This window comes from Panulirus ornatus, chromosome 15 (assembly GCF_036320965.1).
Source record: "Panulirus ornatus isolate Po-2019 chromosome 15, ASM3632096v1, whole genome shotgun sequence".
Lineage (NCBI taxonomy): Eukaryota > Metazoa > Arthropoda > Malacostraca > Decapoda > Palinuridae > Panulirus > Panulirus ornatus.
Window position 1 is genome coordinate 33,627,061 of NC_092238.1, and position 13,182 is coordinate 33,640,242.

Below are 13,182 nucleotides of genomic sequence, written 5' to 3' on the forward strand. Positions count from 1 at the left end.
TTAGAGATAGCATGTAACTAGATGTATTACAGAACGTTTAGGGTATTATATGACCTGTGTTGAAGAATGTTGTAGTATATGACCCATATATGTTGGAGACTGGGGAAGAGGGTTAGAGGTAGTGTATGACTTAGAATTGATAAAGAATGTTGGAGTAGCATGATTCCTAGACTTGCTGGAAGCATCACACATGACGTGTAGGAGGTAGCATGTAACTAGTTGTATTGGAGAATGTTGGAAGCAGTATTTGACTCGTTTTGAAGAAAATTGTAGAACTGTAGTACATAACCAAACACTCTATAGATTGGGTGAGTGTTACAGGCAGTGTAAGACAGATTTGATAGAGAATGTTGGAGTAGCATACATCCTAAACATGTTAGAGGTATCACACAATTTGGGTATGTTGGAAATGTAGATAGTACATAACCTGGGTGTAGTGTTAGTTTGTAACAAAGGAGTAAAGGTAGCATACAATGCATGTTCGTTAGAGAAGTCATGTAATCCAGTGTGTTGGAAAGCTTATGTAACATGGCTGCATGGTTCAGGATGGCACTTCCTCTGCCTCGGGTGAATGAGGGTCACCGCAGGGTTGTGCTGGGTCGCCCTGGCATTCGTGATCCGACCTCCACCTCCATGGATGACTTGGCTCAGAATGTCCTCATCACCTTGGACCTCCTCTTGGAGGAAGATGAAACTATAGGTGTAACAGGGATGGAACTGGTGCTGGACACCAAGGAGCTGACCTTCCAACATGCAACTCAGATGACCCCTGTTGCAATCAAAAAGATGTCCACCCTCTTCCAGGTCCATGCTTGCATCTAATTATTAGTATACACTTTTTCAACTAAATTTTTGGTTGCATTACTTCAATTCTGCAATGACCAGAGTAAAAGAATAGTTTGAAAACTAAAGACATAATAATGAATTTTCTATGATTTTTCATACGAAACCTCATAAAAGAAAGCATTGGATCACTGATCCTTAATGAAGAGACACCATTTTATGAAAAAAATTTGACTTTGCACCTGACTTCAGCTTTTGTAAGATAAAGTACTTAGGATTAAAACAAATTATGGTACTGTATGGTGCTGCTTACAAGCAGGCATTTTGGAATGATTATTAAAACATTATCAACAAAAAGCATAATCTTACTCAATTTCCATAAAGAGTGAGGAGCAACAGTCATTTGTTTTCATTCATTAATTAGTTAATTTTGATGACGTGAAAACTAATTATATATGTTGACTTGAGAAGTAGACACTTGTTCGATAGATACATTGTTTCTTTAGTGCGGTATGCCTCTTGGTACAAAAAATATTTGGGAATTAAGAACAGCTGTCATGGTCCACAACATGAGAGATCAATTGACCACCATGCATTGTTTATACATGATTAATTTCATGAGGGGAATCGAAATAGAAGTGGTGATTCTGCATGAAATGTCTACAGATTTTCATGACAGTATACTTCTAAAAAAAGACTGAAAATAATGATCATGGGAAAAAATAGAGAATAAAAAAAATGCAGCTGAAATTTAATAGCTTTTACCAGAATTGATTTTATGTCGGTTTGTGTTAAAATCTGCCAATCTGCTTCTTAATGTAACTATTAACAGGATTACTATTTTCAAGTAAATGTTTAATTGCAATCTTTGGATTTGCATCAAAAGGTGAAATAATCTTTACAAGAAATGAACTTGTATAAAGAAGTTACCAAGACATCATTAAGTAACTAATATTTGTATTGCTGAAAATGGAAGATTCAAGTGATGATAATCTATACCTAGAGTAGTGTACGCATTGTACATCCACACAATCATACATATGGTTATTATCTAGCAGAAAATAAACTTCAGGATATTCTGTAAGAAAAGGATTTTGGAACTGACATTGTCCCTAACCTAACATCGGAATCCTACATTGAAATAATTGTCTGTTGGCAAATATTAGAATAGCTTTCAAGTATTTTATGTACCTCAATGGTGTACTGGTATGTGACTGACAGTGACATGCTCACAGGCTGCCCAAGATCAAGCGCATAGGTTTGAATCCTAGTTGCAGCAATCACCCCACAGTCAACCCAGCTGTTCAACCTATTATATGGGTTGGTTCATAAAAAGGTTACCTTTCTTTATCTTCCTGCCCCAGAAGTCCCATCTATCCCCTTGATATTCCTACTGGACCATGTCCCCTGGTAAATATATTAATAAGTGCTCAGTTTCTTTTTTATGTATAGGTATGTATATTTATAGGTATGTATATGTGCGTGCATGGACGTTTATGTATATACATGTGTATGTGGGTGGGTTGGGCCATTTTCCGTCTGTTTCCTTGTGCTACCTCGCTAACGTGGGAGACAGCGACTAAGTATAATAAAAAATAAATGATATATATATATATATATATATATATATATATATATATATATATATATATATATATATATATATATTTATATATATAGGTACAGTAGGGTTGAGGGTCAAGTCAATTGGGAGGTGAGTTTGAATGGAGAAAAACTGGAGGAAGTGAAGTGTTTTAGATATCTGGGAGTGGATCTGGCAGTGGATGGAAACATGGAAGCGGAAGTGGTGGATCATAGGGTGGGGGAGGGGGCGAAAATTCTGGGAGCCTTGAAGAATGTGTGGAAGTCGAGAGCATTATCTCGGAAAGCAAAAATGGGTATGTTTGAAGGAATAGTGGTTCCAACAATGTTGTATGGTTGCGAGGCGTGGGCTATGGATAGAGTTGTGCGCAGGAGGATGGATGTGCTGGAAATGAGATGTTTGAGGACAATGTGTGGTGTGAGGTGGTTTGATCGAGTAAGTAACGTAAGGGTAAGAGAGATGTGTGGAAATAAAAAGAGCGTGGTTGAGAGAGCAGAAGAGGGTATTTTGAAATGGTTTGGGCACATGGAGAGAATGAGTGAGGAAAGATTGACCAAGAGGATATATGTGTCGGAGGTGGAAGGAACGAGGAGAAGTGGGAGACCAAATTGGAGGTGGAAAGATGGAGTGAAAAAGATTTTGTGTGATCGGGGCCTGAACATGCAGGAGGGTGAAAGGAGGGCAAGGAATAGAGTGAATTGGATCGATGTGGTATACCGGGGTTGACGTGCTGTCAGTGGATTGAATCAAGGCATGTGAAGCGTCTGGGGTGAACCATGGAAAGCTGTGTAGGTATGTATATTTGCGTGTGTGGACGTATGTATATACATGTGTATGGGGGTGGGTTGGGCCATTTCTTTCGTCTGTTTCCTTCTGCTACCTCGCAAACGCGGGAGACCGGCAAAAATATATATATATATATATATATATATATATATATATATATATATATATATATATCTTTCTTTTCTTTCATACTATTCGCCATTTCCCACATTAGCGAGGTAGCGTTGAGAACAGAGGACTGGGCCCTTGAGGGAATATCCTCACCTGGGCCCCTTCTCTGTTCCCTCTTTTGGAAAATTAAAAAAAAAAGTGAGAGGGGAGGATTTCCAGCCCCCCGCTCCCTCCCCTTTTAGTCGCCTTCTACGACACGCAGGGAATACGTGGGAAGTATTCTTTCTCCCCTATCCCCAGGGATAAAATATATATATATATATATATATATATATATATATATATATATATTATTATTATTATACTTTGTCGCTGTCTCCCGCGTTTGCGAGGTAGCGCAAGGAAACAGACGAAAGAAATGGCCCAACCCCCCCCATACACATGTATATACATACGTCCTCACACGCAAATATACATACCTACACAGCTTTCCATGGTTTACCCCAGACGCTTCACATGCCTTGATTCAATCCACTGACAGCACGTCAACCCCGGTATACCACATCGCTCCAATTCACTCTATTCCTTGCCCTCCTTTCACCCTCCTGCATGTTCAGGCCCCGATCACACAAAATCTTTTTCACTCCATCTTTCCACCTCCAATTTGGTCTCCCTCTTCTCCTCGTTCCCTCCACCTCCGACACATATATCCTCTTGGTCAATCTTTCCTCACTCATTCTCTCCATGTGCCCAAACCACTTCAAAACTCCCTCTTCTGCTCTCTCAACCACGTTCTTTTTATTTCCACACATCTCTCTTACCCTTACGTTACTTACTCGATCAAACCACCTCACACCACACATTGTCCTCAAACATCTCATTTTCAGCACATCCATCCTCCTGCGCACAACTCTATCCATAGCCCACGCCTCACAACCATACAACATTGTTGGAACCACTATTCCTTCAAACATACCCATTTTTGCTTTCCACATCTGGGGATAGGGGAGAAAGAATACTTCCCATGTATTCCCTGTGTGTCGTAGAGGGCGACTAAAGGGGGAGGGAGCGGGGGGGCTGGAAACCCTCCCCTCTCGTTTTTAATTTTCCAAAAGGAGGAACAGAGAAGGGGGCCAAATGAGGATTTCCCTCAAAGGCTCAATCCTCTGTTCTTAACGCTACCTCACCAGCGTGTGAGATGGCGAACAGTAGTATGAATATATATATATATATATATTATATATATATATAATATATATATATATATATATATATATATATATATATATATATATATATATATATATATATATATATTATACTTTATCCCTGGGGATAGGGGAGAAAGAATACTTCCCATATATTCCCTGCGTGTCATAGAAGGTGACTAAAAGGTGAGGGAGCGGGGGGCTGGAAATCCTCCCCTCTCATTTTTAATTTTCCAAAAGAAGGAACAGAGAAGGGGGCCAAGTGAGGATTTCCCTTAAAGGCTCAGTCCTCTGTTCTTAATGCTACCTCGCCAATGTGGGAGATGATGAATAGTATGAAAAAAATATATATATATACTTGATCGCTGTTTCTCACATCAGTGAGGTGGCACCAAGAACACCCCATCCTCTCATATATATATATATATATATATATATATATATATATCTTTTCTTTCAAACTATTTGCCATTTCCCGCATTAGCGAGGTAGCGTTAAGAACAGAGGACTGGGCCTTTGAGGGAACACCCTCACCTGGCCCAATTCTCTGTTCCTTCTTTTGGAAAATTAAAAAAAAACGAGAGGGGAGGATTTCCAGCCCCCCGCTCCCTCCCCTTTTAGTCGCCTTCTACGACACGCAGGGAATACGTGGGAAGTATTCTTTCTCCCCTATCCCCTATATATATATATATATATATATATATATATATACATATACATATACGCCCATACACATACAAAGATGGGAGATGGTATCTGAATGTGGAGAAAAGTATGCATGCATATTTTCTGAAAGTACCATGCTCTTGTTTTCTGCAGTAGCCACTTAGAAGTTGTAAGCTGTTGACTCATATTTCCAAACATAAGTACAATGAATGCTAGCAAAGCAAAATACATTACTTAAGGCAATCCTGACTGTCATTGGAGGTAAAGTATGAGTAAATTATGCTTTTGTTAATGTTACCGTGACCAATGTTTGGTGAATAAAAATTTAGACCTCTGCAAGCTTTAGCTTATTTAGATATCATTGATATTCTATACATATTTTCTGAAATACTGAAATTAATGGTCATAATCATTAATGTACTGTCCCATATGTATGTTGTTATATTTTTGATATTTCCAGGAAGGGTACCCAGTGCGTCCAAAGGGACTTAATTATATCAACACTCCTGCTGCCTTTGACACAGTCTTCAATATCTTTAAGAGCTTTATGAAGGAGAAAATGAAGAGAAGGGTAAGACAATATTCTCATTGTTTTGCCAATGTGTTCACAGTGTCTCGGATCCAGTCGATGTGTATACATTGTCTCGCAGGATCTGGGACATTGTGTAAGTGATGCATAATGTCTCACAATGTACACCTGAAGTGCACAGTTTCAATGTGCTGCTCATGTGTACATAATTAACATGCATTATATATGTAAAAAATCATAACATACAGCTGTACACATTTTATTACAAAGGGTAACTGATGAACTAGGCTCTTTTCACAGTATGTAGCAGACAAGCTGCATGTTATCCTAAAATGTACTGCTAATGAATACATTCTTGCATGCAGAGTGCAGTTTTAACTGTAGTCTGAAATAACATTTAGCTCATGGTTTACCCATGAAAATGAGCTGTAGCAGATGGGACAGTCTTAAGATTTGGTTTCATGTATACATCCTGATATGTTGCACTAGGGTGTACAATCTTGCAACTGATATGCTTAAAGGTAAAGCATTCTGTCTTTTTTTTCATTTTCAGCTGTGTAAACACTTCTGTAAGTGGCAGCTGATGTGGAAAGAGTATCTCATGGCATCCAGCTAATATGTATTCTGTGGCAGTTATGTATAAATTGCCTCAGATTTGTATAATGTGCTTCACAGTGCAAAGCTAATACTGACTTACAGCATGAAAGTAATGTGGGCAAAAACAAAAACATTCCAAAGTCTTTTTTTTTTATTATGCTGTGTCTTTTTGAGTGGTAATGTGTTATGAGTGGAAAATTCTACACCACAGCATTGTAGTTGGAGACTGAAAACCTGCTGTTTTTTTGTTGTTGTTGTTTAACAGCTGATACAAGTATTCTGCTGATGCTAGTTACCCTAAACACATTATTTTTTCATTGCATTAATGGCATTTCTTTTTTTTTTTTTTTACTGTTAAGTACTTTGTGTGAATAAGTGTAAGAAAATTATTGCTTATCAATAGCATATAAGTTCAGAGTCAGGAATGAAGGTGATGCCAAACGATTACAGATTGTCCACATGGGTGGCTGAGGTTGTGATATGTTTGCTTTCTGATGGTTCAGTGTTAAACTTTGTTTCATGTGCAAAATTACTAAAAATACTGTATAAATTACATTCAGGCTATATTTTAAGATCTCATTATGTAAATGCAAATATTCCAAAATCCTAAACACTTCTGGTCCCAGGCATTTCGGATTAGGGATACTCAGCTTGTATTACCACAGATACTATCACAGCACTCAGATTACATATGCTGTTTTTCATATATTTTAAGTGTAGGATATTTTATGGTATATGCGAGATCCAATATATCTTTTCATTTGTCATGTATAATTCTACGTGCTTCCTCAAAAGTGAATTTTGCTAAAAACCTGCAGTTCAAATTAAAAAATTCTAATGTTAATGGATCGATAAATGTATTTTATTTTAAATTCACACATGTACACATGATGATGCCATTATACACAATCTCACCAAGACCTGAATTTTAAATGCCAACATTTATGTCTAATTGATACCATATTACAATACAGGTGCACCACCGATTTTACCGTTCTGCTGGATCAACCGTGGTCATGAATAATGATTTGTCATCACACCTCTAACCCACTAATTATACATCTCACATGTGTCTAAATTATACCATGGACTGCCAGAAATTTAAGTTAAACAAATATTAAATGTAAATTAAATAAATAAATGAAATACATTATACACCTGCTCAGGACTGAGGTGCTTGTCAGCTGCGAGTTTCGCAAATTCGTCCACATACTCGGCAGCTCCTTCGTGGTTTGCAGACCGCTTTTCTCCGCACACTTTATTCATGGAAATTCCATGACGCTTCTTGAATCTTTGAATGCATCCTTCACTACAGTCACTCTTATGTTGTAATTTAAGTTTTTTATGGAACAACTTATCCTGGTTCATTATCATGCTACCTGACAATCTTTCATAGTTTTTCTAATCGTCATTTGCTGCTTGGAATCGCTGTCTGCATTCAATTTCAGTACTTTCTCCCTTTGCTTCTTGATATCATAAACAGTTGATGAACCAATACTGAAGATGTCACACAGCTTATGCACCGAAACACCATGGTCCATTTTTTCAACAGTTCTACTTTATCTTGTATCAGTATGGACTGGTGTTTACGTTTGACACCTCGACTGACACTCTCATATGTCTTAGAAGCCTTAGCTAGGGTTAAATTTAAGCAAAATAAGCTAAAAATCTCACAGAATTGCAGCATCACCACCAAGTGCAGTGTAAAGAATGTAAATAAGCACGCCCTACACACAATGCCATCTATGGCCACCAAGTAAACTAGTCTGGTGGCCACGACAATTTCAAGTTCCCTCTTGTAATTTTGTCTGGACTAAAGGAGGTGCTGAACCATCAGTTGCCGGAAAATTAGTGGTGTACCTGTAATTGATAAATTCTTTTCCTTTTGATTCAGTTGTTTGTGCCATGACCAGATTTGAACTTGTTCTAATTTCTCCTATGTTTTTTTGGCTTTTCAAAATCTCACGAAACCTTGTATTCTCTGTTTCGGAAGTTACTTCAATAATTTGTGGAAAGGATGAGATATCTGGTTAGAGATGAACTTTGCACATTATCAGTTAAACCCTATTACAGTTCACTTTACTTTCTTTTTTTAAGGATGCAACATTGCATCCATTCACAAGTCTCAGTATGACTGCATTTTAATCATGTTGGATTTAAAGGCAAAGCTTAAAATTTTACATATCAAGATATGTGGCAAGTGTGGAACTGATATTTGCTTGTTCTTCCAGGTGCATATTCATGGCAGTGACTTAGAGAGCTTGTACAAAGAGGTACCCAAGGAAGTTTTGCCAGTTGAATATGGTGGTACCAATGGCACGATTGAGGAAATTAAGAGTAAGTCTCATGAATTTTCTTTATTTCACTACATTTCTCATTTATCTGATGGAAGAGTTACACTCTGAGTATTGTATTGAAATGAGGCAACTGAGTTAATTTTTTTTGTACATGCTTTCATTCTTGTAGTAAAAAACATGATGCATACTGCAGTTACCTTCAAATATTAAATACTTTTTGAAAATTAAAGTGGACGCTTTATGTAACTCCCTTCAGTCTCTTGAAGCTAAATTAAGCAGTAGCCTCCATATCATCACTACCTACCTCCCACCCACTGTAATGATCTTTTAATTATACATATGTAATTCTCCATTCTAGCAAGGTTCTTCACTAGTAAGTCTTTGGTACAAACCCTCAGAAGTTAGTCCCAATTTAAAACATCAGTAATTCCACAATAGCCTATCAGCACCTTCCTGCACAGAATCTTTACAATAAATGATAAGCAACCTCTCCCATCATCTGCAATCCCCTAAACACATGCTCCCAGTTAAAGATTCATCATTGGGAGCTTATTCTATTGCAGAGTACTGGCTGGATCGTGTGGATGCCCGTAGGGATTGGTTGCTGGATGATGAAAATTATGGAGTGGATGAGTCCAAACGACCTGGCAAGGCTAAGACTTCAGCTGACCTCTTTGGTATTGAGGGATCCTTTAGGAAGCTTACTGTTGACTAAAATTGTTTTGTATTTGTGGAAGCCACAAGACTGATGGCATTACTAGGTGTAATAGTGATCTCTAAAGCTTACTGTGAATTTAATGAATAACAGCTCCCCTTGGGTTGATTATTAGTACTTAAGTATTCACCAAGTTAAAAACAGAATTCTTTGGATGAAAGCAATGTACTGTAATGTTAGCTTTGAGAAATGTATACAAAAGCTGGTATCATATGAAAGAACACTTCATAAATCTCGAACTTGAAGGTTCCTTTATAAAAGGATATGAGTAGTCTGCTATAGTTACCTTGTTGGATCCAAGCTATGATGATTAAAGCTATTGAAAATGAAAGATTTCCTTTGATTTAAGAGAATTGTTACCCATATGCAGTAAAAAAAAAAAAAAAAAAAAAAAATATGTGAAGTGTATACTTGAAATTTAATTAAAAATTTTTTTTTTTTTTTTCCCCATTTCTGTTATTCAGGTTTTACAAATCATTAAAATCTACTACAGAAAAATACACATTACATTCCATCAACAAAAGATCTACAGATAAATATTCTTGACCATGCGTATTTTTATAGTTTAATCCTACGACCACACTTTTTACAAAGCATGTCTTACATTTAACCTTTCCAAAAAGTTACAAAAATTCAAAAAGACTAGAAATTCTACGAACAAAATTAAGAAAAGATATTACAGATTTCATCATCAATGAATTTTGGACTACATCTGCAAAATGCTCTAAGAAAACGATGTGGTATACGAGGTTGACATACTACAATGGATTGAACCAGTGTATGTGAAGCGTTTGGGATACACCATGGAAAGTTTTGTGGGGCCTGGATGTGGAAAGGGAGATGTGGTTTCGCTGCATTATACATGACAGCTAGAGACTGACTGTGGCCTTTCTTAGCGCTACCTTGCACGCTTGTGGTGGGAAGGGGTTGTCACTGCATGTGTGGCGGGATGGCGACGGGAATGAATAGAGGCAGGAAGTATGAATTGTGTACATGTGTATATATGCAGATGTCTGTGTGGATGTTTATTTATATACATGTTCCTTTGAGACCACGCAGAAAATGAAACACGAAAAGTTCCCAAGTGCACTTTCGTGTAATAATCACATCATCAGGGGAGAGACAAGAGAGAATTATAAGTCAGATGATATACATCGAAAAGACGAAGCTAGGACGCCATTTGGTAAACATGTGATTGGACAATCACATGTTTACCAAATGGCGTCCTAGCTTTGTCTCTTCGATGTATATCATCTGACTGTTATATTTCTCTCTTGTCTCTCCCCTGATGATGTGATTATTACACGAAAGTGCACTTGGGCACTTTTCGTGTTTCATTTTCCCCGTAGACTCATAGGAAGATCTTGATCACGTGCAAAATTGTGATACTTTCCAACATTATATACATGTGTATGTGGGTGGGTTCTGATGAACATCAGTCTAAGAATGCCAATGTAGTCTCAATTTCAAAAATGTATTTTATTGAGTCTACTAAGTCCATCAAACAGTTCAAACTCATACTAAACTGCTGCATGAAGTGAAACTTGCACATGGTTTAACAAACACTAAAATGGTACTTACAGGCAATGGTAAATAAATAAGGTTCGTCTAGCTCTTCTGCCAAAAACTCCAATAAATCATCAATGGGAATTATTTTTATAATCAACCCAGACACTACTGAATTTGTTTCTAGCACAAGAACAAAATATTGTGCTGAAAACACTTAAAAAACCTCAAGTCTGAAAGAATAAAGCTCCTGATTAGGTTTTAACACTGGTCCAAAAAATACAGTGTTCATTATTTCACTAGAAACCTGTCCCATTCTTAAACAATATTTACGGTGCTAAATTTGAACAAAGATCCTACCAGTCTGACTTATATAAAACATACTCCACCTTCTGCAAGGAATTCTGCAACTACATCCCACAGAATTTTTTGGCGAGTATTTGATTAAAATATTATTCTTAGTATTGACATTGCAGAAGGTTACATTCTCATTTAAAGCTTTGAGTAGGTGGGGAAAAAATGTGAAATTACAAAACTAAATGATTCTTGGTATCATGGAGAGGCTTGGGTTAACTCTATAAAATTATTTCTTTGTCGTAAAGATTTATTGATGAAAGATCTCAGACACTTTAATTTGGATTAATTGAATTCTGGACGGCATTTATGTAATGCCCTAAAGAACATCACAAAGTTGATTATTTTATGTGCAGAGTAATTATGAATTTATGGGCGAATTATGTATCTAACTATATCTATGATACCTGTTCCAACTGGAACTCCCTCATTAGAGTCTCCGTGACTGATGAACTCCACTGCCATTTCTAAGCAGGCCACTGGCAGAGGGCAACTCTGGCACAGTGTTTGCAAAGGCTCATACCTAATGATCCTGCTAACTATTGCTTCCTACTACATCTACCTAATGCTCCCACCTACCATTTGCCAAAAGGCAGGCCTGGCGCATAGTCCCCTCCAAAGGAAACTATAGAGTTATGAAGAATGAGCTGTGTGAGTTAAGTGATGTCAAGTGTTTTGTACGACACGGGCAGATTTTATGTTTGTGAACAGAATGCCAGTAGTCCACAAATGTTCATGTCACCCTTAGATAATTACTATATTTCTCCAAATTACAGAAAGGTCTTGTAACATCAGCAAAATCAACTTTGAGCAAACAAAATTAATGCCATAAACTAGAACACACAAATTATTCTTGTCAATTTGTTAATCAGAAAGGTCTACATGCTATTTTTAATAAGGTGGGCTAATTTCCAATTCAACCTCCTTTTAAGACTATTCTGCTGACTCCTTAACATCACCACAGTAATCCAGCATATGATTCTCCTACTCAATACGTATAGCCCTTTCAAAAAGCATTTCTTCTCTATATGTGAAGGGTCTCCTTAATTTCAATCTTAAATAATTCACTGTGTTTCTTCAAAATCATTCTGTGAAAATTCATCAAATACCTACCCAGACTTCAACAACATGCTGCAAAAGATGGACCTCTGAAGAACTTATTTGTTGTGGCAGGAACAGACGAAGAAAGGCTACATCTGTTCACAAATTTTCTAGATGTCATGTGTACTGCACCAAAACCACAGCTCCCTATCCACATCCACTCCCCACAGATCTTTCCATGATGTTTCACATGCCCTAGTTCAGTCCAATGACAGCACATTGACCCCAGTATACCACATCGTTCCAATGCACTCTATTCCTTGCACGCCTCTCACCCTCCTGTATGTTCAGGCCCTGAATACTTAAAATCTTTTTCACTCCATGACTAATGTCCAATCTTTTACATAAATACTGCTGACACACTCACCCAGCAGTTCCCAAAACACTTGCCTCTCATGATCGGTCTTCTCATGAACAGGTGCATAAGCACTAATAATCAGCTATCTCTTCCCATCCACTTTCATTTTTACCAACATCAATCTAGAACCTAGAACTTACTTCCTTACACTTTATCACACACTCCTATAACTGCTTTAGCAGTAGTGCTACTCCTTTATCCCTGTAGTGAGGGAGAAAGAATTCTATGTCCATATTCCCTGCATGTCAAAGAAGATGACTACAGGGGGCAGAAGCAGGAGGATGAAACCCCTCACCTTGTATTTCAATTTCTAAAAGAGGGGACAAAATGAGTCAGACAAGGAGTGCTCATTCTCATGAAAGGCTCAGATTGGGCATCTACATGAGAAGGGAAGAGAGATAGGTAGTATGTTTGAGGAAAGAAACCTGGATGTTCTTGCTGTGAGTGACACTAACTCCAAGGGTAAAGAGGAAAAATGGTTTGGAAATGTCTTAGGCGTAAAGTCAGCAGTTTGTGAAAGGAAAAGTACTAAGAAAGGAGTAAGTGTGTGATAAGAGTGTAAGGAAGT

At 37.5% G+C, this 13,182-nt stretch overlaps 2 protein-coding genes across 17 annotated transcripts in view; one reads left to right on the top strand and one right to left on the bottom strand.

The window, feature by feature from the left end:
• The window catches only part of LOC139753845 (retinol-binding protein pinta-like), a 76,122-nt gene extending 66,496 nt beyond the window's left edge, over positions 1–9,626 (top strand). For 13 of the 15 annotated variants that reach the window (XM_071670772.1, XM_071670776.1, XM_071670778.1 and 10 more), the window contains exons 5-7: positions 5,618–5,728; positions 8,515–8,620; positions 9,144–9,626. In XM_071670772.1, the coding sequence (XP_071526873.1) occupies positions 5,618–5,728; positions 8,515–8,620; positions 9,144–9,295 (369 nt within the window). In that variant the 3' untranslated portion in view covers positions 9,296–9,626. Of the gene's footprint in view, positions 1–545; positions 805–5,617; positions 5,729–8,514; positions 8,621–9,143 lie in introns of all 15 variants that reach the window. The other 2 variants (XM_071670775.1, XM_071670766.1) reach the window with 1 other exon arrangement.
• Positions 1–13,182, bottom strand: part of LOC139753844 (uncharacterized) — a 126,539-nt gene that overhangs the window by 94,511 nt on the left and 18,846 nt on the right. The gene's annotated exons all lie outside the window — the stretch shown is intronic.